At 51.8% G+C, this 24,961-nt stretch overlaps 1 protein-coding gene across 7 annotated transcripts in view; it reads left to right on the top strand.

Annotated features, from left to right (window-relative positions):
- Nucleotides 1-24,961, top strand: part of NINL (ninein like) — a 138,033-nt gene that overhangs the window by 86,398 nt on the left and 26,674 nt on the right. For 6 of the 7 annotated variants that reach the window (XM_025461492.3, XM_025461489.3, XM_025461490.3 and 3 more), the window contains 9 exons: nucleotides 262-402; nucleotides 5,466-5,640; nucleotides 6,738-6,848; nucleotides 7,423-7,503; nucleotides 14,958-15,087; nucleotides 18,093-18,199; nucleotides 19,210-19,538; nucleotides 21,590-21,842; nucleotides 22,596-22,747. In XM_025461492.3, coding sequence (XP_025317277.1) covers nucleotides 262-402; nucleotides 5,466-5,640; nucleotides 6,738-6,848; nucleotides 7,423-7,503; nucleotides 14,958-15,087; nucleotides 18,093-18,199; nucleotides 19,210-19,538; nucleotides 21,590-21,842; nucleotides 22,596-22,747 — 1,479 coding nt within the window. The remainder of the gene's footprint in view (nucleotides 1-261; nucleotides 403-5,465; nucleotides 5,641-6,737; nucleotides 6,849-7,422; nucleotides 7,504-14,957; nucleotides 15,088-18,092; nucleotides 18,200-19,209; nucleotides 19,539-21,589; nucleotides 21,843-22,595; nucleotides 22,748-24,961) is intronic. The other variant, XM_025461491.3, reaches the window with a different exon arrangement.

Below are 24,961 nucleotides of genomic sequence, written 5' to 3'. Positions count from 1 at the left end.
GGGCCATCTGGAAGTCTGGCACACTGTTTCAGACTTCTTGGTTCAGAAACTTTCTGGAAACCTTCCTTGGCAGGTCATGTAGCTTCTCTGTCGTATGTGCATCTGTAAAAGGGGCATGGTAATTCTGGAAATCATCTTTAGGAGATAGCTGCTGGTGGCAGTGAGGTCAGAGCATGGCACCCAGTTAATGCAGCCCCTTTTATCATTCATGCAGACACGGGGCAGGTGTCCCCATCTGACCCTGTCTCCTTCCTGTGACAGGGGGCAAGTGGAGCAGATGGCAAGAGAGCGAGACAAGGCGAGGCAGGACCTGGAGAGAGCTGAGAAGAGGAACCTGGAGTTTGTGCAAGAGATGGATGACTGTCACTCTGCCCTAGAGCAGCTCACAGAGAAGAAAATCCAGTAGGTCCTAGGGTCGTACCCAAGCCCATAGTTGCAGCTCCTTGGCAGCTGGGCAGTAATTCCCCAGCCTTGGCTAAGGGAGGTGGCGGTGGGTGCAGGGCTGCTTCTAGCCAAGGCTGGGGTCATGAACTTGGTGGAGCCGAGGCCCTCCTGCTTCACCTGAGCCAGTAGAAGTCTAGAAGGAGCACGTCTGGGGATGTCCCTCCTTGAAAGAAGGGGGAGGGGTGCATTTAAACAAGTAGCTATGCTCTCTGTGATGCGGGGACATGTGCGGGAGCATCCAGCTCTGTGTGTGCCGGTCCACTGCAGGCAGTGCCTTCGTGAGGTATGATGGGCCAAGCAGAGCCCTGGGGAATGGGCTGCTCCATTGGTCGGGCTGGTGGCTGGACATCAGAGGGAGGGGTCTGACCTTTTATGGACACAGAACCTACCCCTCTGGCTTATTAGCCAAATGTGAAGAAATCTGGCCCCCGAGGACCTCCTAGGCTGGGGCGTGCAGAGAGGCTTTCCATCCCATTGTGGGGAACACTCTATGTTAGGCTTCCCTCACAGAGCTCACCTGGTTCTTCACTTTCTGGAAACTTTTGTCACCTGGAGTATCCCCTCAAAGATAGCAAAAGGTGTGCACTGTGGAAAGTCCAGTGTGCTCTACTCAGCTCTTGGTAGTAGCAGTGGCAGGGGCACAGGGAGGCTCCAGCCTTCCCTCCTCGTCCTCCCTCACCAGCCCTCCTGTGATCTTGGGTGGACGGAGCCCTTGAGGTTCCTCATCTGTGAAATGGGAATGGTGACAGGCCATCCTTTGCACAAGAGGGCGCCAGTCAGTATGTGTGCACCTGTCATGCCTGCAGGTTAGCCATGTGGGACCTCCGCAAAATGTGTGAGCAAGAGAAGCAATACTCCAGGTAGTATACATGGTTTCAGTGGGCAGAGGACTGAGCTTGTAACAGGCCGTCTCATTCCTGTGCCTCCGAATGTTCCTCTCACTGTCGTGTGTGGTTGTGGCACGTGAAGCTAACATGTCTCTTGCACCAGCCCTGCCAGCAGTTTGTGGGTATTGTGGCCTGCGGTACATGAAGTCCCCTCTTGCATGGCCCTGGGCAGTGGAAAGGCCTTCACGGGGACCTTTTCCCTGCTCCATCTGCCTTACTGCAGGTTTCTGAGCACCATCCCAAGAAAGCCTTGCTCCTGCCCTGTGTGGGGACTGTCGTGGTTATAGTTACAAAGCCCTCACCGCAGGACCTCGTGACTCACCGTGGGAGGGACTGGAGGCACCCCAGGGTGCAGCCAGCTTTCCTGGGGCTCCACGGGTCTGCAGCACGGCCACAGGGGATGGAGGGTTTCATGGCTACATAGAGCCTGTTGATTGTGTCGACCTAAGCAGTGACATTGAAGCCTAAGAGCCATGTTCACCAGGGATGCCGGGCCCTTCATGAAGCAGCCAGAGGTCTGGGGGTTGCAGAGCTAGTCGGCCCTTAGGCAGGAGCTTCTATCCAGCCTGTGAGACTGTTGAGTGGCAGTGCCCCTATTATGTGCCAGGCATCCTGACTTACCAACTGTGGTTTTACGCAAATACTTGGCTATTTAGCCTAATTTTTCAGCTAAAGAAACAAGCTTGGCAGCAGTACAGTAGCTTGCCCATAGTCACACAACCAGCGTGGCCCAAAATTTGAAGCCAGGTGTCCTCTCCTTATCTCATGCTGCCTCTGAGAGCATAAGGCCCTGGTATGCTATGTATTGAGAGTGTAAGAAGACGAAACATTAGGCAGGAGGAACTCTGCAGGGTAGAGAGCTTGTCGCCTTCCCAAGCTGGGGTCACCTGGAGGCACATCCCGCTGTGCTAGGTCAGCACCCCAGGGCCCCACTGGCTCACCCTCTCATAGGACCCGTGTACTAGAGGTTTCAAGGGAAGGTATTGGCTGTCCCTATTGGTCTATGGGGGCACAGGCTCTGGGCCAAATAGAGCTACATATCTGAGTCTACAGGCCTCTGGAATCCCAAAGGCCTGAGATGCCCTTTCCTTACTGGTGGTGACTGGGAAAGGTCAGATGCAGCAGGCTGAGATCCTGGTCTGCTCAGCAGCGGAAGTCTACACCTCCCTCTGCCTGGTGTGGAGAAGAAGTATGCAAGAAATGGCGTCAGGGGGCCTAGTGTGAAAGAGTGAGAGTGTGTGTGGCTGTGTGAGTGCACACGTATGTACTCACTTCCACTATTCCTGTATGAAAGACTCTCATGGAATAATGGTAATATTCAGGAAACCAAAACATTAATTTTCAAGAATATTTCCGATCTCAGGCGCCTGGGTGGCTCAGTTGGTTGAGCATTTACCTTCAGCTCAGGCCTCAGCGGGGAGCCAGCTTTTCCCCCTTCCCCTCCCCCTGCCCCTCTCCCTGCTTGTGCTCGCTTGTGAGCTCTCCCTGTCAAATATATAAAATCTGTAAAAAATATGTTTCCAGTCAAACCTGAGGAAATAAACAAACAGGGTCAAACTGTATGGAGGTGTTGGTAAGGCCATGGTGCCTAGGGTGGGAAGACCGGCCCTGACACCTTGACTTTTGTGTGGATGTGCTGAGCCACCCTTATCTCAGTGTGGAACATGGATGATGTTGATCACAGAGGAGCATTTAGTTACAAAATAACTTATTTCTGCTCCTGTCAGCAATCCACAGTCTGCATTCAGCTGATTCCCTGGTAGCATCCAGCAACAAGCCTCCCCATTGACCTCTTCTTGCTGAGCCAGTTCCTGCTGGTGGAGCTAGAGTGTTTCATCTGTTGGCTCTTGAAGCTATCCGTGTATGATTTTGCTCACTTGATATGGTCTCCTTGATTCCCTGACCTCACAAAACAGAGTCAGCATGGGTTTCCACAGAGTGAGACTATGATTAAAAATTAGGAACTGAAGGAACCTTGGAAGAAGCCAACAGAGTGGTTGCTAGCACATTGTTTCCTTTCTCGGTGCTTCCCCTGCCTCCTCGTGGCTCTCCCAACAGCGTGGGTCTGTTAGACTCACCACTGACTTCGCAGGCTTGGGATCCTACCTGAGCAGGAGCCACACTGATTGTGGTGCCTCTAAGACTGTGGGTGGCAGCCTCATTGGGACCCTGGGGTTAGAGGGCCCACACAGGCCTCTAGACCTGGAGCTGCCTGAGTCCCAGACGATCTTCCTGTTGGCCCTGCACTGCCACCTACCTACCAGCCCTTGGCTCAAGGGAGAAAACTCCTTTTTAAGGAACTGTGTCTGAGAGCTAAATGTAAGTTGGTTTTAGATAACCAATTTAGGTAACAGAATTGATTTGCTTCAGTCACGGCATGTTATGCTTGATTCTCTCCCAAGCACATGGGAAGAATTTTATGATGTCTTTCTTGGGGTCAGAGAATCACAAACTTGAAAGGCTTATCTTGGTCTGAGAATCTGGCCAAGGGAGACACGAAGGCCCCATGAGTAATGGAGCATTAGCAGGAGTTTCTAGAAATAGCTTTTATGGCTGTATTAGGTTTTTCTTATTACAAGAGTAATAAGTGATACCAGTTCATTGTGGAAAATACAAGTAAAAATAAAAATAAAAGCAGAAATTTCACCCAGATGTTATCACTTCTGATGTTTTTATGTCCTTCACTTTTTTTTTCCATGCACATAATTATTTGGAAAATAATTGTATTATTTTGCATTGTATTGTGTATTGTAGCACATATGCTTTTGTGATGACTTGCAGAGCATCCCATTATGTGCGTCTGCCACATTTTATTTATCCATTTTCCTTTTTTTTTTTTTTAAGATTTTATTTATGTATTCATGAGAGACACAGAGAGGCAGACACACAAGCAGAGGGAGAAGCAGGCTCCATGCAGGGAACCTGATGTGACTGGATCCCAGGACTTCAGGATCATCCCGAGTCGAAGGCAGACGCTCAACCCCTGAGCCCCCAAGGCTTCCCTCCATTTTCCTTTTGTTGGATATTTTGAAAGTTTTTAAAGAATGGAGTGATACAAATAGGTGTTGTTTTTTTTTTTTAAGATTTTATTTATTTATTCATAAACACAGAGAGAGAGGCAGAGGGAGAAGCAGGCAGGCTCCATGCAGGGAGCCCGATGTGGGACTCGATCCCAGGTCTCCAGGATCACACCCCAGGCTGTAGGCGGCGCCAAACCGCTGTGCCACCGGGGCTGCCCCAAATAGGTGTTTTCAAAACTACCCCAAGGTTTGTGGAGTGTTACATTAGCTAGATTCATCTGACTGTTTTCCCCTAAGTAACAGCTGTCCTTTCTCTATCTCCTTTCCTGCTGGGTGTTCTTTCCTTGAAGTTCTGAGATGGGAAAGTCCAGATTGTGTGGAGGGGGCTGGGGGATGAGCCCCCAGTGTTCTCTGCTGAATTATTAACATTGCCAAGCCCTCTGCTGAATGAAGCAAGAGTTGTGCCCATCTTCATACTAGAGAGACTTGGTTTGAGAAATCCTGCTAAGTATCTGTTTCAGTGATAAAACTAAGATTTGGCACTTTTTTCTGCTGATATAAATGGTTCTTACAAAAGAGTAAGGAAGAAACTGAGGGTGGGGGGAATGCCTCCTACCTTCTCCTCTGATGGCTTTGGGAGCACTGTCCATAGGTTTTATGTTGCCTGTGTCCTGCACAAGAGGCTTGCTTTGGTGCACATTTGGTTACCTGGGGCATTTGATGGCTGTCCTGGTGTGGAGGTAGCCGGAAGGCAGAGGGCATCAGAGAGGTCTACCCCCAGAGAGCATTGGCTAGCTCACTCCAGAGGCTCCAGGACCTACTGGCTTCCCTTGTCACCTCCCCCGGCCCTGGACAGTGGGGGTGCCCACTGTCAGGCCCAGGGTAGGGGGAATTTAAAGGAGGGCCCCTGTGCTGTTTAGCTGAGGTTCAGTGACCCCATATGTCCAGCAGGAACAATTGAGTCCCAGACAGTGTAGCCAACTGCCATGGGCAGGAAGGTTCCAGGGAAGAAAGGCCGTGTTGTCCAGGAGATGTCCCTGGAGAGGTGGGGGTCAGTGTGGGTCTGGGGGGCCCCTTGCAACCCAACATGGCATGTTCAATGTGTGCCTCACAGGCACCTGGAGCATGGGTACCGGGAAAGGTTGAGCCTCCTGAGGTCCGAGGTGGAGAGGGAACGGGAGCTGTTCTGGGAGCAGACCTGCCGGCAGAGAGCTGTGCTGGAGAAGGACCTGGAGCGCCTGCAGGCCGAGGAGGCCAGCCTCCGGGAAAAGCTGACCCTGGCCCAGAAGGTAGGTGGGGAGCAGTGTCTCCCCAGGCTGTTCTACACTGAATGACAGAGATGAGGTTGCCTAAGGGTTCATCCTCCCAGACCCCACATTTTCCTAGTCAGGGACTGAATACCTTCTAGAAACCTTAAGTTTACATTTCCATGGTCAGAAAATGCCTGGGATTTCCAACCAAGAAGTGTTTGCTGCAGTCACAGAGATAGCACACTTCTCAGCCAAAGCAGAAACGTCTCTGGCTTTTCCACCAGAGGCATTGCCCCTTCCTTCTCTCTGGTCATGGGGGCAGCAGGGCAGGTCAAGACCCGTGGGGCTCCTATTCTCTGCTCTGGCTCAAGGGGACAGTGGTCAGGGATGGTCAGCCCCAAATAGGTGTTTGGGGCTTTGCTGTGCCCCTGCCCCCAACCCCCGGAGACCAGAGCATCTGTGAGGTCAGCAAAAGACCAAAGCTTACATCCCAGCCTGCTGGAGTCCTGACTGTGTAGCCTGAAGCTCACAGGGTTTTTGGGCTTTGGTGAGTGTCCTGCGACCCCCAGCCACCCTACATTTGGTTCCATCCAGTGAGGTGTCCCCCAATTCCTCCTGTGCTCCTGCCTTCCTCCTCTGCTTCTAACATGGAGCCTGCAGATTCTTTCCACATCTGCCTGTTTCTTGCCTCCCTGGGGGAGAAGCCGAGTCCTTGCCCTGTGTCCTCACTGCTCTTCTCACTGGTTTCCTGTGTCTCTGGGCACTGCCTTCCTCCTCCAGGGGACATCTGAGCTCTGTGCCGTTTCAAATCCCTCATTTAGACAGTGGCTCAGAAAGGATTGCCCCCAGCCTCTTCTTGTGTTACTCATGGACTTCCTGAGCGTTCAGGGCAGGAAAAGAAGGTGCGCTGGGGGAAGTGACCAGCACTAGTGAGGCGCTCCGCAGGTTGGTCCCCAGCACAGCCTCCCCTGCAGGTGCCAGGGCAGTGAGCACCAGTCAGGCTGCATTGGCAGGAGTTTCTTCCTTGCGTATGAGTGCTGCTGGGAATAAGTCTCTGACCCAGAGGGGAGACCGGCTGCCCCCAGCTCTGTCCTCCACTCCCAAAGCCCAGAAAACTGCTGGTTTGTGTCTTGTAGGAAAACAGTCGATTACAGAAGGAGATTGTTGAAGTTGTGGAAAAGCTTTCAGAATCAGAGAAGCTAGTCTTGAAACTGCAGAATGACCTGGACTTTGTGTTGAAGGACAAGGCAAGTCCTTCTGCTGATTCTTAGTCTCTGGGCACGGGGTAAAAGGTGTCAGGGACCTGAAAAAGATTACATAGGTGAGTGAATATGTTGTTTTCTAAATTTTACAATTCCAGAATGCAGAGCAAATCATCAGGGTGCCTTCCGTTCTGTTTTCTTCCTCTTTATGCCAGTGCGGGGGTGCTGGTATGCTCTAGTGCCACCATGCCTGCTGATCTTGTAGTGATGGGGCCAAGGCCAGCCAGTGCCAGCTGCACAGACCCCAGTGATGGGTTCTCAGTGGCGAGGGGCACAGAGGATAGGTGAGCATGGAGAGGTCCAGGCAGGGAGCATCCCAGGCAGCCAAGGCAGGAAGGAATGCACCCCAAGCTCCAGTTCGGAGTAGGACCACCCTCTATAAATTCAGAGCATCCTTTCGCCTTGAGATCTTTTAAACGAGAGGAGGGAGGAGGAGGAGGGGTGGAAGGCTATACCTGGAGGTGCTGAGCCCAGTGGAAGGAGCATGAAGGGTGATAGCACACATTCTACCTGGTCTGAGGTTCTGTCTGTCATTTTCCTGTGCGGGTTTGACTTTTAGCTGGAGCCACAGAGCATAGAACTCCTGGCCCAGGAGGAGCGGTTTGCAGAGGTCCTAAAGGAGTATGAGCTCAAGTGCCGGGTACGTACCCCACCCAGCCTCCTTGCCATCCTGAGCCATCACATGCCTTTGTCTTGCATTGGGGCTGTCGCTTTTGTCTTGGGTGCATAGGGCCCTCATGCCCCTCGCCCCACACCCTGAGTCCCCTTTGCAGCAAGGGCACTGGTGCTGGGGGCTGTGCCAGAAGGCCACATAGCCCTCTTCCAGCCATGCCTACTAAGAGTGGAGTGTGGAGCCCGTGACACAGATGGGTGGTGCAGGTCATCAGGGTCCGACTGGTGACCTGCAGACCTGAGCAGTGGGTATGCAGGCCCCATACGTTGCCCCCCTGCCTGGAAGTGGCCTGTCATTCTTGGCAAACCACATTCCTGGACTCCACACGGAGAGTAGTACAGCGTGGGTTGGCAGGAGCATCTTTTATGAGCAGGGCAGGTGGAGCCTCTGATCTGGGCCCATGTTCTACTGATGGGGCCTCCAGATCTCAAGTTCCACAAGGGGCTGGCCACGGTTGCTAGACTGGCACCTGTCCTGAGATCCCTTCAGTGTTTCCAAAGTTCCATGCTGGGAGACCCACCAAGGGCCTTATTCAGGTAGACACACCACAGAGCAGGGCACGGGTGATGAAATACAATGCCAGGGATGCTGGAACGTATCACGACCCTATTACACTCTTAAAGTTATCCAGGACCTCAACAGAGGAGACATTATTGCGTGATATGAAGGGTCTGTTACCAATTCACTTCTTAATGATTTCCCTCAAATTGAAGTCAGAATTCATTTTGTTCCTGCTGCACGTGGCTTTGGCAACACCAGAGGATCAAGGTGAGCCCGTGCTGTTCTGGAGTGGACGTGACCTGCTTCTTCCTGCCCAGTGCTCTTTCCTCTGCTCCAAACCCTGGACACCAGGGTGCCCTTAAAAATCCTGTGTGTGGTCAGCTATGTCACCCTCCTGCCTGCCTCCTACTGGGTGTGTGCCGGGCCAGGGTTAGGGTCTGTCATGCTGGTTGGATTGCAGTGACATGTTGTGTTTCCTCCCTCCGTTTAAGCTTGTCACCTTGATTTAGAGCCTATAACTAACCATCAGTGAACAATTACCTTAGTGCACTGGAGCTTTCAAACATGCATAAACCCCGTCTTTCTTTCACAGAACTCTGTTACTTAAAGAACTATGACTCATTTCACTTCTAGTTCTTGAAGTTTGACTTTTTGAAACGTCAGAAATATTGTACAGGTTAGTGTTAGTTAATCCATGTATTTAGAAATTGGCCTTTCCATTTTTTTTTCTTAAGATTTGATTTATTTATTCATGAGAGACACAGAGAGAGAGAGAGAGAGTCAGAGACACAGGCAGCCCAACATGGGACTCGATTCCAGGACTCCAGGATCAAGCCCTGGGCCAAAGGCAGGCGCCAAACCACTGAGCCACCCAGGGGGATCCCCTGCCTTTACATTTTTTGAATATTTTTTGGTTGTTTCAAACTTACATTTAGAGCATAAAAAAAAGATATTTTTATTGGAAAATGATTTTTTAAAGATTTTTTTTTTTTTTTTTTTTTAGATTTTGTTTATTGGGCAGCCTAGGTAACTCAGTGGTTTAAAGCCGCCTTCAGTCCAGGGCGTGATCCTGGAGACCTGGGATTGGTCCCACATCGGGCTCCCTGCATGGAGCCTGCTTCTCCCTCTGCCTGTGTCTCTACCTCTCTCTGTCTCTCATGAATAAATTTTTTTAAGATTTTATTTATTTATTCATGAGAGACACAAAGAGGCAGAGACATAAGCAGAAGGAAAAGCAAGCTTCCCACAGGGAGCCTGGTGCGGGACTCAATCCCAGGACCCTGGGATCATGCCCTGAGCCAAAGGCAGATGCTCAACCACTGAGCCACCCAGGTGCCCCTAGAAAATAGTTTCTAATACATGAGTTACAAAAGTGAAAACAGTGGCAGGGACACCTGGATACACTATACCCATATTCACCTGTTGTTTATGTTTGATTCTACGTGTACTCTTTGCATACTTGCTCACTCAGTGTGCCGTGGATGGATATGAATGTGTACACAGTTATTTTCTGAACACCCGAGGGGGATGCCATATCCATAGTTGGTCAGTGTGATCCGAAGAGCAGGCACCAGAGTTGATTGATTGTTGAGTGTTCAGAATTTTGCTGGCTTCTTGTTAAACTTTTGATAGCTTCAGATCAGCTGTGGTGGGAGTTACTTACACCACAGAAATGTACGAAAGCCAAAAGTCTGGGCTTTTCTTCCTGAAGACCCAGCTTCCCGGTCTGCCTGACTGTGGCACACTTAGTAACTTGATGACACCCGGTGATACAAAACCTTAACCTGTTGGTGGTCTTTCAGTTTTGTTAGGTTAACCCTGACCCCTGTAGTACAGGATCTAGTGTCGGGTCAGAGGTTGTCTTTTGTTGTCATGTCTGTGTAAGGTCTTTCAAGCTGAAACATTGGGCCATGTGTGGAGGTTCCTCAAAGAGTTAAAAATAGACCTGCCCTACGACCCAGCAGTTGCATTGTTGGGGATTTACCCCAAAGATACAGATGTAGTGAAACGCTGGGACACCTGCACCCGGATGTTTATAGCAGCAATGTCCACAATAACCAAACTGTGGAAGTGGCCTTGGTGCCCATTGAAAGATGAATGGATAAAGAAGATGTGGTTTATGTACACAATGGAATATTCCTCAGCCATTAGAAATGACAAATACCCACCATTTGCTTCCACGTGGATGGAACTAGAGGGTATTATGCTGAGTGAAGTAAGTCAGTCGGAGAAGGACAAACATTGTATGTTCTCATTCATTTGGGGAATATAAATAATAGTGAAAGGGAATATAAGGGAAGGGAGAAGAAATGTTGGGAAATATCAGAAACGGAGGCAGAACATGAAGACTCCTAACTCTGGGAAACGAACTAGGGGTGGTGGAAGGGGAGGAGGGCGGGGGGTGGGGGTGACTGGGTGATGGGCACTGAGGGGGACACTTGATGAGATGAGCACTGGGTGTTTCTATATATTGGCAAATTGAACACCAATAAAAAATAAATTTATAATTCTAAAAAAAATAAACTTGTGTGGACAATTTAAAGCTAAAAAAATTAAAAAGGGGAAAAATAAATAAAAAATTCCTTTAGATTGCTCATTACAAGTATATAGAAATACAAAAAAAAGAAAAAAAGAAAAGAAGAAAAGAAAACGACATAGACCCTGGGCTTATAAACAAGAGAGTAGTTCCCACAGTTCTCCAACCCAAGTGGTGAGTTAGAGACAGAGACTACTCCAGCGGCAGGGTGGCCTCACGGGGTCACTGTATTTGTAGGAACAGGGAGATGGTGGGGAGTAATGAAAACAGAGCCAAGCTGGGGATGAATATTCAGAGGGTGATTTTCACATTACAATGAGGCGGGGGTAACTGGCAGTCACTGCTGGCACTTTCTGAGTCATTTGCACTCAGGCTTCTTCAGATGTTTCTGTTTCCTTTTCAGCAGTTTGTTAGTGTGTTTCTAAAAGGTGAGATTGACCTGGAGGCAGAAGGCTCTAGGAGTTTGGCTCCTAGACAGTTTAGTTCTGGACAGTTTGGAAGAAGCTTCTGCTACAAATTTCCTGAGCTCCTGGGGTCAGGACTGGCCTGGTGTCTGGTGCGAGCTCCCTTCCAGGGGCTGCTGGAAAGCTGGCTTCCCCGGGAGTTCCCTGGGGTCTCTAACACAAGGACTGTGATCCTGTTCTTGAGGCTCCACCCTCAGGATCTGATTTCTTCCCAGTGGCACCCCCCCCCCTTCACCTTAGCTGTTAAAATTTAACATGGGAGTTGGGGTTAGGGGGAGGGCACATCCAGACTATGGCACATTCCCACAGCCCTTGTCTCTGACATGGGTATTTTTAAAGTGATACTTTTAAACATTCTTATTTTGTGTTTTTCTGATACTTCTTTGGATTAAATTGAGATTATTATGTGTTCTTAGATGGACAGCACAGGTGATGCTAATTTTTGGTCAGCTGGTCAAGGTGTTGCCTGATTTCCCCCTGTATAATTACTGGGGTTTTTTTCTCTCATACAACTAATAAGTGGTCAGTGGGGAGACACATAAAGACCACGTAAACATTCTGCTCTTCATCAGAATTTTCCTTGGATTTAGAATGCACTTCAATCTTTACCATGATAGTTGCAAAATGATGATGTCCCAAGCCTAGCACCCATTCCACATCTATCATTTGACGCTTGGAGGTCTCCTGTGAGCCAGAGAAATCCTGCTTCTCTGCTGTTTGCTACTAGAGCATCACTGCCTCTGGGCTGACCGTGTTTTACACTCAGCCTTCAGAGGTAGAGGTAGAGATAGCCTTTGGCCTTCCCCGCAGGGTATCACTGACCCTTTCCAAGGTCTCTGCTCTGTGTTTTCCTGTAATTTGTGACCAAGATATTTGTTAGCCAGGAAACCATGCTTTCCCTTGTTGCAGAATCCTCTTCCTACTTATCATTTTAACTTTTTGTCATCTCTTTCAGCTCTCTGTCTCAATTTTCTTGCCGAGGCTGCCTTTGGTTAAAGGGGAACGTAAAATGTTAATCAGAGTTTTCTGTGGCTTCATGTTTCTGCCATTGCCTTGGGTAGACACTGTAATGGAGGAGCATGTCCTTGTTCGGAAACTCCAAATGCAGATTTTCCCTCTCTGCATTTCCACAATTACAGATGGAATGCTTTTGTATGTCTCTAAATTCACATGTTGAAGTCTGTTCCCACAATGTGATAGTGTTAGGAGGCAGTGCCTTTGGAAAATGATTAGGTCATGAGTGTAGAGCCCAGCATAAGGTATTAGTACTTTATATAAAGTACCCCAGAGACCTCCCCCATCTGTTCCATCACGTGAGGACACAGGAAAGACTGCCGTCCATGAACCAGCAAGCCCTCAGCAGACACAGTCTGTTGGCACCTTAATTGTGCATTTCTAATCTCCAGAACTACAAGAACTAAATTTCTGTTATGATAAGTCCTGTCTGTGGTATTTGGTTATAGCAGCCCAAGCAGCCTAACCCCTAACAGATGTCCCCACCATTGCCCAGCTCCAGGTGGTTCTTCATCCCCCTTTATGTGTGTGCTCGCTCAGGCCTTGCTTGTGGCCCCCGCCAGCCTACTGGCATCACCTTCCTCTCTGATGCTTCCCAGTGCTGCTGGTGAAATCCCACTCTCCTCTCAGACTGGTTGCCTTTCCTTGGCACCCACAGGCACCCCAACGAAATATGAGTCCCTGTGAAAATACACAGTACCTGGCTCCCCAGCCCCACCAGGCACCCCTTGTGTAGAGTGAGGACCCATGGCTCGTCCAGGATGGTGCATGTCACCCTCATCAGTTAGAACTAGACATGCTCCCTGATGTGTCCAGGGAGCAGAGAAGTCTGCCCAACATAGATCGCACCTAAGAGAACCTGCTTTTTTGGCATTGCTGAATTTGTGGGATATGTGTAAATTTTCAAAATACCCAATACAAAGTACACATGTAATTTTAAGTTTTCCCATAGGCACATTAAGAAATGTAAAAAGAGGGACGCCTGGGTGGCTCAGCAGTTGACTGTATGCCTTTTGGTTCAGGGCATGATCCTGGGGTTCTGGAATTGAGTCCTGCATGGGGCTCCCCTCCTTCTCCCTCTGCTTATGTTTCTGCGTATCTCTCTTTGTCTCTCATGAATAAATAAAGTCTTTTTTTAAAAAAATGTAAAAAGAAATAGGTGATTGTGCACCTGGGTGGCTCAGCAGTTGAGCGTGTCTGACTTCTGCTCAGGGTGTGCTCTCAGGGTCCTGGGATCTAGTCCCCCATCAGGCTCCCTGCAGGGAGCCTGCTTCTCCCTCTGCCTGTGTCTCTCATAAATAAATAAATAAATAAATAAATAAATAAATAAATAAATAAATTCGTTTAAAAAATCGGTGACATTAATTTTAATAACATTTTAATTCAATATATCCACATTGTTACCATTTCAATATATAATCAATATAAGCAAATTTTTAATGAGATATTTTATAGCCTTTTTTTGGAATCTAGTCTTTTAGCATCAGTGTAGACTTTAGGCTGCTGCACACCTCAGTTCACAGTAACTGCACCTGAGATGCTCGGTGGCCTGTGTGGTGAGTGCTGTCTCCTTGGACACCCCAGGGTTAGAGCAGCAGTGACCACAGGCTGTGTAGGAACTAGGAGGAGCATGCTCTGCTTTGCAGACTTGTCCCAAAGCTCTAACATTCTGGCCCAGCCCATTCTCCCTAGATAGAACTGCTCCCTCCATGGGCAAACTTATACATTTGTCTAGGAGTTTTTGAGTGAGATGCAGTGATCCTGTGTGAATCTATGCTGTTTATAAGATCTGTGCAGTGAGGCTGCCAACAAGAGGGACCTTCTCCAGGGGGAGATGCCATCATAGCCCAGGCACTGGCCTTCAGGAACAGTTTTGGGAAGATTAGGTCTATTCAATGGGAGCTGCCCAGAGGGGACACTCAAATAGGATTCAAACACCAGAGAGGGTTGTGGAGCCTTGATGTACCAGGGGCTGGGCCCTGAGTCCTCTCCCTGTGGCCTTGGCTAGCTTGGGCTTCCCCGAGAGGGAATGTCCCACAAGGAGAAACTGGCTGAGAGCTGCACTGTTGGAAGGTGTGGCGTTACTTGTACCATCCTGCAGGCCGGGGCAGCCATAGGCCTGGTGGGGCTCCAGGGAAGGAGGACATAGATGCAAAGTTGTGAGTGGACGTGGCAACACACACAGCTGTGAAACCATCAGAGAAAATGGCTATAAACTCTACACTTCCTAGCCCTTTAAAAATCAGGTGATGGGGGGTGCTTGTGGGGATGTTTCATTCAAGTGTGAACAGAAGTACACTGGTTGCAGATGAGACCCTTCCCCAAATCCCCCCACTTCCCCCTGTGTGCGTGCTCACCCAGACACTGTCCTCTCTGTTTGATGTCCTCATCTTTGCTCTGTGGCCCTTGGTCCAAAGCACCTGGTACCCTCTGGGCTTAGTAGCTGTAGAAAAAACCCTGTGCAGAGGACAGAATCCCGGGACACATCCCAAGACTTGCTGCATCACACCCACGGCACAGCACCACTGTGCTCTTACACAGAGCACCTGGGGTTTCAGATGTTGATGGTTCTCTGTATTCTCTATGTTTCTTCTCAGTTTCTACTCCACTCTGTGTGCATGTGTGTGTGTGTGAGAGAGGGGGGAGAAAGAGAGAGAGAGAGAGAGAGACCGCCCCTTCCGTATATCGGGTGGTTGAAAGTGGCACAGGGCATTAGCAAGTCAAGAGCATTGCTTTGGTTTGGTTCATGGGTCATTAGGAAACTAGAATGCAGGTTGAGTGTGGTATGCTGGAAGGCAGGACCTGACACCTGGCTGCCCACTTGGGGGGTTGGCTCCACTGCTCTGCTCCCCATGGCTCCTCAGGTGGCCGCAGTGGCTGCAGGGGTGTCTGGCTCTACTCTGCAGGACCTGCAGGACCGCAACGACGAGCTGCTGGCTGCACTGGAAGGCCTGCGGGCACAGCTGCCCTCAAGTTGGCATGGCCGGCCCCATGCACAGCCAGAGGAACAGCTGCTCCCTGGACACGGCCCAGCAGGTAGGAGCCCAGTCCTGGGAGGTGACAGATTGTGCGCTCCCACTCTGGGGGACCAGAGGCCGGTGGCCATGGGGGTCTGTCTGCCCTCACAGCCCAAGCTTCCCCCCTGGCCTAGGCATGGCATGTCAGGCTTCCAAAGGATCACATGCCCTTCAGCCCACCACCCATGGGAGAATGGCCTGTAACCCCAAGTCAGGGATAATACCCAGAGCCCCAAGGGAGGTACAAGAGGGTGAGGTTCTGCCATTTGGGTAGAATGGGAAGGTTAGGATGACCTTGTAGTGACCTCAGGAGAGGCATGTCCTAGTGGGTCTTGGGTCGCAGGAGAGGATCCAGAGATTCCCTAGGGTGAGCGTTCAGCATGGGTCAGATGTAGTCATCTAGGGAAGGGAGGGCTGTGAGTGAGCAGGGCGGTGGTCTCCCAGCCTCGCTCAGATCATCAGGTCTGGTCTTGGGTCTGTGACAGGTCAGAGAGGGAGGACAAATGTCTAAAATGTGTCAGGGACTCCTGATGCTCACAGAGGCCTCATGTGGGCTCTTGCAGACAAAGCTGGTATTTACTGCCTGCATAGTGTGAAAGGGGCCGGGGCACCCTGGAGGGCCCACTCCACCCCACTGTGCACAGAACTGACGCTGAAGGAATTACTTGAGAAAGACCGGGGCTTCACGCTCCTCAGTTCTTCAGCCTCTGAGGTTCAGGACAAACTCCAGCAGGCCCCAATACCCTCTGTGTAAGTGTTATTGGCTGCTTTTAGAGACCAGAATTGGAGGGTGGGGTCCAGATGACACAGCTGTCTTTCAGGTTTCCATGGTCCTTCCAGGACAGGGTGGGTTTGGCTGGTAGCCACCTCTCCTGGCAGTTGTGTAGGGTGAGCACTATGCAGGTTCACATGCTGCATGCGGCTCCCCATGCAGCTCCATGCTCACTGCTGGTGGGGGGCCTGTCAGGGGGCCACTGGGACTGTGTGGCTCCCAGCCACCTAACCGCCTCTACTGACCATATATCATGGCAGAGTCAGCCTCTTAGAGCTCCCATATTGTCCTAAACCTGTTTACTTAATAAAACAGGAAAAAGGGGGGGGACACCTTGGTGGCTCACTCGATTAAGACTCTTGATTTCGGTTCAGGCCATGATCTCAGGATCATGAGATTGAGCCCTGCGTTGGGCTCTGCCCTTAGCACAGAGTCTGCTTGAGTTTCTCTCCCTCTCCCATTGCCCCTCCCCTGTTCTCTCTCTCTCTCTCTCTTGTTTTTTTAAAAGATTTTATTTATTCATGAGAGACACAGAGAGAGAGAGGCAGAGACACCAGCAGAGGAAGAAGCAGGCTCCCTGCAGGGAACCCGATGCAGAATTCCATCCCAGGACCCCGGGATCACACCCTGAGCCGAAGACAGACGCTCAACCGCTGACCCACCCAGGCATCCCTCTCTCTCTCTCTCAGATAAAATAAAATAAAGTCTTTTTTTTAAAAAAGAATAAAGTTTTTACCTAAGAGAGCCAACATGGGAACCAAGTGAGGCTTTCTGTGTGCTGAGTCCAACTTGCTCAGTCCCTTAAGGGGACCCCCACAGCATCTTTAGTGGAGTCTCATGACTTCCGACAGCGGCAGTCCTGACTGTCCTCAGTTGGACGTGTTGGCGTAGGGCCAGCACACTGGATGGTATCACATTCCCAGATGAGGTGGATAGCCTGGCCAAAGGGAGATGATTGTTAACCTCCCTTTGTCCCTGGAGGAGGTGGGACTCTTGTCAAGACTACGGACTCCTAGCCCAGGGAGTAGCAGAGCTAGGGACCTGTACCTGGGATGGCTGTTGTCCAGAAGACCTTGGGCTGTGGCACCAGAAGGTGCCCCGGGCTTTATGTCATCACTGATCTCCCTTTCCAGGGCCCTTGCCCTTCACCTTTGTCTCCCACCATTCCCCCATCTGACCACAGAGGTTCCACCAGTCACTTCACAGAAGGAGGGGTCTGTCTGCTGCCTGGGAGTTTTGGTAGAAGGGCTGTGTGGATGATGACGGCCGTGCCGTCCGTGCTCCAGCTGGAGCTCTCCCACCGGCGCCCGTTCACCTGGGTCTGCTCGGCCAGAACCAGGCCGCAGCTCCAGGTTACAGGGCAGCAGGGGCTGCTTTCTTTCTTGAAGTGCTTATCGTGACTTCTCTCGGCCACACGGCCCTCACTCTGTTGATTTTTTTCATAGCAAATTGTTAAGGGCTGTGTCATCTCCCTTCACTTGCCCAGCCCCAGACCCACATAGAGAACACCTGAGCTATGTCTGAATTCGCATCCTAAGCTGACCGCTGGGCATGGTGCTGGGAACACCTGGTGCTCTGGGGGTGCTCAGGCACTTGGGTCTCCACGAGCTCCTCGCAAAATGAGCTGCAAGGACACCTGACATTGTCAGTGGGGTCACCCACATCCTCTGTCTCGTGAGCTGTCAGAACTTTTGCTCTCTATTTATGCCTAACTCATTTGTTGAAACCCCATGTTATTATCATGTAATAGTAGGTAACAGAGCCTCCAGGAAAAGGGCAGAGTTAAAATAAAAAGGTTGAAGAACTAAGGCCCGTAGTGCCTCGTCATAAAGCACCACACTTGTTCCCCTGTCTTCACAGTTTATGTGTCTGGTGTTGTCGGGGAACAGAATTCAGGGGTCATGAGCATGTGGCCTCTTTTAGGGAATCTGGGGGCCTGACATCTTGCAGGGAGCCTCTGGGGTGTATCTCTGAGTAATTTGTGTTCTGGCGAAGACTGGGAGTGCTGATTCCCAAAGAGCTCCAACCTTGAGGGCTCAGCGTAATAGATTGTGCATGGGAACCCCCAAGGGCCGGCTCTCTGCCAGCAATGCATTCCTCTTCCACAAAGGGCCGTGGGGGGCCGTGGGGGGCCAGGGGTGAGGTGGAGGAAGATTAAATACTCGGTGCCGGCCAATGTCAGACGGGAGGGCTGGGAACGGGCCCATGGCATCTTGGGTTGGACGGCAACAGGAACCTCTCCTTATTTGCAGGCATCTCATTCATTGGTGATTCCATTCCAGTAAATTTAGAAACGGAGATCATGATGGAGCAGGTGAAGGAGCACTACCAAGCCCTCCAGATCCAGCTGGAGACCAAGGTCAGGGGGAGTGAGGGCGGCCACCGGGTCACAGAGGAGCTCCCTGCTGCATGCTTGAAAGCTTCGTTCCACTGTGCCTGTTTCCACATGCACACGTGTGCACTAGATCCTGTGCCCCTTTTAAGAAGCCCACTCAGGGAGATAGAAGATTGTGGAGAAATGTAAATAAAATGAGCATTCTGCCTCACACCCTCTTTGGAAGGAGGCAGGAGATAAGGAATGACCCATAAAGGGAAGAAATGGGGTTATGTGTCCTCATGTGTCACCAGGGTCACATTGAGGCCAGCGCTCCCTGCCCACTCTGCCATCAGGGAATCATCAACTCCTGGCTGCATTCTAAGCTGATACGACCCCAGGATTGCCCTTTGTCAGGTACTCCATGGCCTCGTGGCCAGGCCCTGGCTGAGTCTGTCTTCTTAGATGAACTTGTCTTCTGCTCCATTAGGAGATCCTGATGGGGTTTTGTTAAGCAACATGGCCACAACTTGTTTTCAGGATCTGTTGTCAGGTGTAAGAGTAGCAGCAAGATGGGATTGCCTGTCATGTACTTGTGCCTTGAGTTCCTGGGATGCAGTAGCTGGAAACTCCTGCAGTAGCAGTACCCGGAGTGGTGTGGGGGAGATGCTTGAGGATGTCCAGAGCCAGCCTCTGGTCTCACAAAGACTCCCCTCCCCAGTTCTCTCAGTTGCCCCACCCTCTGCCCTGCAGGTGGCCTGGCCAGGCACCTGGCCCAGTGTGGGCCCAGTGTGACCCCAGCCTCCATTCCCCACCTGCTGGTTCTGCCTCCTGGGACCCATGTGAAGGTTATGGAAGCCTGAGGCCACACTGGGGACCCAGAGAAGCTCCACTGTCCTTAGCGTGGCTCTTCCCTTTCACAGGCTATGTACTTCATTGGGTCTGGGCTGTTCTTTGGGTGTTGTGCCTGGAAGTCTGGTATTTCTGTGTTCTGTTGTCCAGTAAAGTCATTTTCAGGACCTCCTGATTGACAGTGCTCACATTTCTTTTTTCAGGTAAATTCCTATGAAAAGGAAATGGAGGCGATGAGAAGGGACTTCGCAAAGGAGAGGGAGGAGTTGCAACAGGCTTTCAGGCTTGAGGTCCGCGTGCTGGAGTGCCGGAGAGCCGACCTGGAGGTGCTGCTTGGGAAGTCTCAGGAGTTCATCCGAGGCCTGCAGGACCAGCTTCAGCAGGACACCCGTGGCCCACTACCAGAGCAGGCAGGGTTGGGGCAATGCTGCGTGCACACGCTGTCTGGCCTGGTTGGGCGGCTGGCCCCGGAGCAGGGCCCACCGGAGCAGGAGCCGCGCCAGAGGCACTGGAATGAGCTGCAGCAAGTCAGGTCAGGATCTCACGTCTGAGGTTTCTTGCCAAGAACTCAGATTTGAGATTGTGTCAGGCAAACTGCTCAGCAGTGCCTGCTCATGGGGTACTTGTTCTTGGGGCAGGTGGGTGAGCATTGAAAGAACAGGTCAGGGGCCTGGGTGGCTCAGTTGGTTAAGTGTTGGATCTTGGTTTCTGCTCAGATATGGTCTTGGGGTCATGGGATTGAGCCCTGTTTTGGGCTCCATGCTCAGTGCAGAGTCTGCTTCAGCTTCTCTGTCTTCCTTTCCCTCTGCCCCACCCCTCCATGCATGCTCTCTCACTCTCTCTCTAAATAATAAATAAAATCCTCCCCCCAAAAAAAGAGAGCAGGTCATTGTGTAAGGATTGTTCCTTTGTATTAAAAATGTGTTAACTAGACCCTAGGAGTTAAAATTCCTTGTTGAATTCTGCGTCATGCTTGCCTGATGGCCAAGGGCAGTCAGTATTCATTTAATATCTTATTCTGATTTTTTAGGATGTGGTATTGTGGCACATGAGCAGATGGATGGATGAAAGGTCTAAAGCCCTTAAATGGGGATGGGAAAGACAAATTTGGTTCATTGAGGTTCTTGAAAAGAACAAAATGTATGTGCAAAGGAGAGGAAAGGTTTATTTGGAAAACTGGAATATGGCATTCTGTGTTCAATGGCGTCTGACTTACATGAGAAATACCTGTGTCCATTCCTTGTCGAGTGGGTCCAACTTAGTGGAGTGAGTGACCATGGTGCCGGTCAGTTGGCCCCCCTTCATGTGCTGTGGGGAGCCTCAGACCAGCCAGCCCAGGAGGGGGTGTCCACAGCCAGCACGTGTTGGCCCCGGGCTGAGTGGATGACTCAGTGCAGGGGCCCTCTGCACCTGTGCTCCTTGCAGAGGGGTTGTGTAGGGCTTGCTGGGGTTCAGTGTTGGAGCCAAGTGTGTGTGGCCTCAGTCATCCCCTGATTGTAGGATGTGGGCATCCTTTATGTGGAGGCCATGCCCTCCAGCCTAGGTGGGGTGCATGCTCCCCTTTGGCTCGATTATTGGGGGTAGCCCTATGGTATATAGGATGTGCTGCGAAAGAACTGGACTGCCCTTTGAGTCTGTGGGTGCTCCCACCTCCCGAAGCCCCAGATGACACCAGTGAAGGGGCCCCAGGTGCCGGGGGGCTGACGGGAATAATCACTCTCCTAGACCTAGAAAAATGGTCATTGTTAAGTCATGTGCTTCCTCTGAGCTCTAAGCTATTTTCTCCTAAACCCCAGAGCTGTGCGATAAGGGGCTCGACCCAAGTCCCTGTAGACACCCCTGGCAGCAGATGGGCCAATGTGGGGTAGACCCTTGCACCAGCGTCCATCCATGTGGAGGATCTGCTCGCTGTTCACAGTCCCTTCTCAGCTGGAGCTAAAGCCACATCTGGTCGTGTGTCCTGTCCTCAGGCCAGTGCCAACCAGGAGCAGAGAACACAACTTTAGTGCCCTCAGCTCGGCTGGGACTCATTTCTCCCAGGGCTGTGAAGGCCCAGGGCCCAGCAACTTACCAAACTTTCAAGGGCGGCTTTAACGATGAATGAGATTCACACACCTCACTACAGTTTTAGACCAGCACTGTCCTTAGTACTCCTTGTGATGGAGACATATCCTGTGTCCTCTCTGTCCTGTCGGCAGCCACTGGCCACACGTGCTTACTGAGCCCTGGATGTGTGCCTGTGTGACGCAGTCCTGCATTGTTATCCTACTTAGTTATGATCAACTTAGACCTGGCAGTTGTGTGAATGGTTTCACGTCAACTTCTGTATGTAGAAGCCAATCCCACTGAGGGCAGATCCTCCAGTAGACCCTCTACAGAGGGTGCCAGGGCACGGATGGGGCCCTGGGGCACATGGGAGGTAAGGGGACAGAGCAGGCCAGGTAGAAAGGAGGTCTGCAGTCAGGACAAGAGGAGCCCATGAGGAGGCCTTCCCAATGCGGGGGGGAGGGGTGGGGGGGAAGGAGGGGAGGACGAAGCCTGGAGCTGCGCCCACAGCGCCTGTGACGTGCTCTGTTTCTGTAGGAAAGAGGCCAAAGCTGTGCTGAACTACGAGCTCTTGCAGACGGAAGCCCAGCAGGCTGCCAACTATAAGGACTTGGTGCTACAGCCTCAGCAGGAGAAGGAAGAGGTGCTGCAGACATCCCTGCTGCAAGTCCACGAAGTGACAGAACAGCATGATCTGGAGAAGGAGCGGAGAGAGGGCAGGGGGAAGGAGACCCTCCTGCGCTATGGAAGTCAGAAACTGAAGCTGCAGGAGCCAGTGGGCAAGGAACAGGTGCGGCTTTGCAAGTCCTCCACCCTAGAGAAGGAAAAGCGGGAGCTCGCCTGTAGGAAGCAAATGGGAAGCCTTGTATGGGAAACAGACATGCTTCAGGCCTGCCTGAGGGACCAGCCAGCGGTGGCAGGTTGTGAGCAGGAGGGTACAGTGGGGCCCATGCCCCTCTGTGCAGGCAGGAGGGAGCAGCTACCAGCCTGGCTGGGACCTGGTGATGGGCAAGGCCGCGGGCAAGCTGGGTGCAGGGATGGACCAGACCAGCACCAGGGCCATGTGGATGGCAGGCAGAGCCCAGCCCTAACCCCTGCCCTGGCCCACAGAGGGCCCTTGGAGGGCCTTGGCCTCAGAGAGGATGGTCATGGTGTGCTCAATGCTGAGGAGGTGGCTTCTGCTCCCCCAGACAGGTGGGCCGAGGTACACCCATGTGAGCTGGACAGGAGAGTAGTCCTGGAGGAGCTAGTGCCTCCGGTGGGTGGCTCAGCTGGTCGGAGCCAGACTGAAACCTGGGAGCTGCTCCGGGGGACAGAGGGAAATGCCTCACCAGCTCAGTCCCCGACATCGGGCAGAGGAGAGACCGAGAGGTGGCCAGCCATTTTTGAGAGAGCTGGGAAGCTGAGTTGGGGGCTGGCCCCTGCAGGGAGCCAAGGGGAGGCCCAATGTGGGGAGAGAGTCCTGGAGCAGGGGCTACAGGACCACAGGGGCAAGGCCACGGTGGGCACCTTGATCTCCCAAACCCACCTCACTGGCCCCCAGGCAGCCGGGCAGGACCAGCGTGAGGCCCTGCAGGAGGAAGAGGCCGACTCGGGCCTGCAGAGAGAGAAGGACCACATGAAAACCAAACTTCTGCAGCTGGAAGATGTCGTTTGGACTCTTGAGAAAGAAGCAGAGTCAAGAGAGAACAACAGGTTTGGTTTCTACCCATTCTTAGAATGCCAGGCTGCACCCTCTAATCTATCACCTCTGGCTCTCCTGCATGGGCCTCGTCACAGCTGCTGATGAGGGTTATGTAACCCTCATGCCTGTGCCAGGCTCATCAGCCTGGCCCTGAACCCGGGCATCCCACAGGTCACCAGGTGCCCAGTGAGTGGGTGAGGGCAGAGCTGGGCCATGCTGGGCAGCTCAGCTGGCCCTGGTGTCCCCGGGTCTCACCCTTAGGAAGTTTGTGCTGGTCTCACAAGAACACAGACTGTGCTTGGAGCCCTCTTCAGTTCTGGGTCTCCTGGGACTTCTTCCTGCTGATTTGCAGCAGGTCCCACTACTTTGCCCCCCCAGCACATGGGCTAGGTAGGTACTGCCCTTTTCTGAGCCGAGTAACAGAGGAGGCTACCCAGCCCAGGCACCTCCTGGGGGCTCGGGGTGGGGTGTGAGTGCCTAGTGTGGTTCCAGGTCCCCTGCAGTTGATGTCTTCAGGGGAAGCCACAGGGTAAGGAGGTGGCCTGGAGTTGTTATTCTGTAGACCAAGTACAGAGAGTGCATCCAGGCCCTCTTCCTTCCCAGGATCCCCTGGGGACTTTGGCTGGCACATGTTCTTTCTCAGAATCCCGGAATTCTAGAAACTAGCCCTTTCCAGATGCTGTAGCACATGGCCTTAGGTGTGTTTCTGCCTCCTCAGGAAATGGAAGGCTGCCCTGGGAGATGTTATGGGTACTTACACACCAGGGGATATGGTCAGTGCTCTCTGCAGGGTCGTTTGTTCCCACGAACCCCGACCCAGCACATCTGTGTGGGGCCCACTTCCTGTGGAGATGGAAGTTCTGTGAGGTATTGTGTCACTTGTCAAGTAGGTGATGCTGGCTCCCAGCAGACACAGTTCTGTCCTGGAGAGTGATCACAGGTGTGTGGTAAGACCTACATTCCAGCTCAGGCACCAGCTCCTGCTATCTGGGTGATCATGGGCGGGTAGCTTCACTGAGAAAAGGATTGTATGGGATTGATGTTAAATCAAAAGGAATACATGTCAAGGCATCACCCAGCTTAAGAAAAAACGTTGGCATAGCTAGAAGCCCCTCAGCCCCAGACCTCCTCACCCCCCAGAGCTGCCTGTCCTGAAGGGGCTGTTTATCACCATATAGACATCACTTGAAGTTCCTGCCTCCTCTTTGGTGTCCCTGAACCACACAGCACCTTGTTTGTGGTGGCCTGACATCCATGACGTCCAGAGGGTACAGTGGGCCCAGAGGGATATGGAGCACGAAATGGACATAGAGCCTGCACTCACTATCCTGGCTGCTCCCTAGCCAGTCTCTGGACACCCCGTTGGGGACCTGTTCTGTGCATGAGTCTGTAGCAGGCCCCAGACACAGAGGGGCCTTAGGCACAGAAGTAGCCCAGCACCCTGAGTCTGACTCCCGGCCTGTTGACGCTGTGGTCTCAGCGGGGTCTTCGCTCACCTGACAGTCTCTGTGGGGACTGTCTTCTCTGTGGCAGCACAGCGAGGGGTTTCAGCAGGTATAGGACAGATGCCTACAGCTCTCAGCCTGTGGGGGAGGTACAATCAGGACTCCCCAGAAATGTCACTGACCAAGAGAGGGGGAAGACAGGATTGAGTTACACTTGAGGAGCCTGTGGAGAGTGTGATAGGTAAAGAGTTCAGGAAGGAGCCCCCAGAGGAGGGGAGACCAAGGAGCTATGTCTCCAGGGGAAGAATTGTGCAAAGAGAGAGGAACGCCTCCGATCCCTCGAGAGGCCGGTTCACACAAGATCTGCCACCAGAAGGAGTTTCTGGGCTCAGCAATATGCAGCTATCTCCTGAGCCCAATGACATCCCTCACCCCAAGCTGGGCCCCCAGCTCCTGCTCTATAAGGGCAGGCCTGTCCTCAGCACCAGCCAGGGAACCCTTGGTCACCATTCCTTGTGTATTGGCCTTGTGGCACATGGGACCAGAGCCGGCATTGGTGGTATGGTGGTGAGCATAGCTGCCCTCCAGATCCACACTAGCTGTAGCTCAGACTTGCAGGATCCTAAAGGCCATGGTGAAGATTTGTGTCTTTATCAAGGAATAAGCAAAGTGTAGAGTGACACGACCAGATTTGGATTGTGAAAGAGTCTCTGTCACTAGCTTAGAGAACACAAGTGATCTGAACACCCACATGGCCGCATTCATCCACGTTTAGGTTAC

Source organism: Canis lupus, chromosome 23, assembly GCF_003254725.2.
Source record: "Canis lupus dingo isolate Sandy chromosome 23, ASM325472v2, whole genome shotgun sequence".
NCBI lineage: Eukaryota > Metazoa > Chordata > Mammalia > Carnivora > Canidae > Canis > Canis lupus.
The sequence above is the reverse complement of the archived record's forward strand: the minus strand, read 5'-3'. Positions and strand labels throughout refer to the sequence as shown.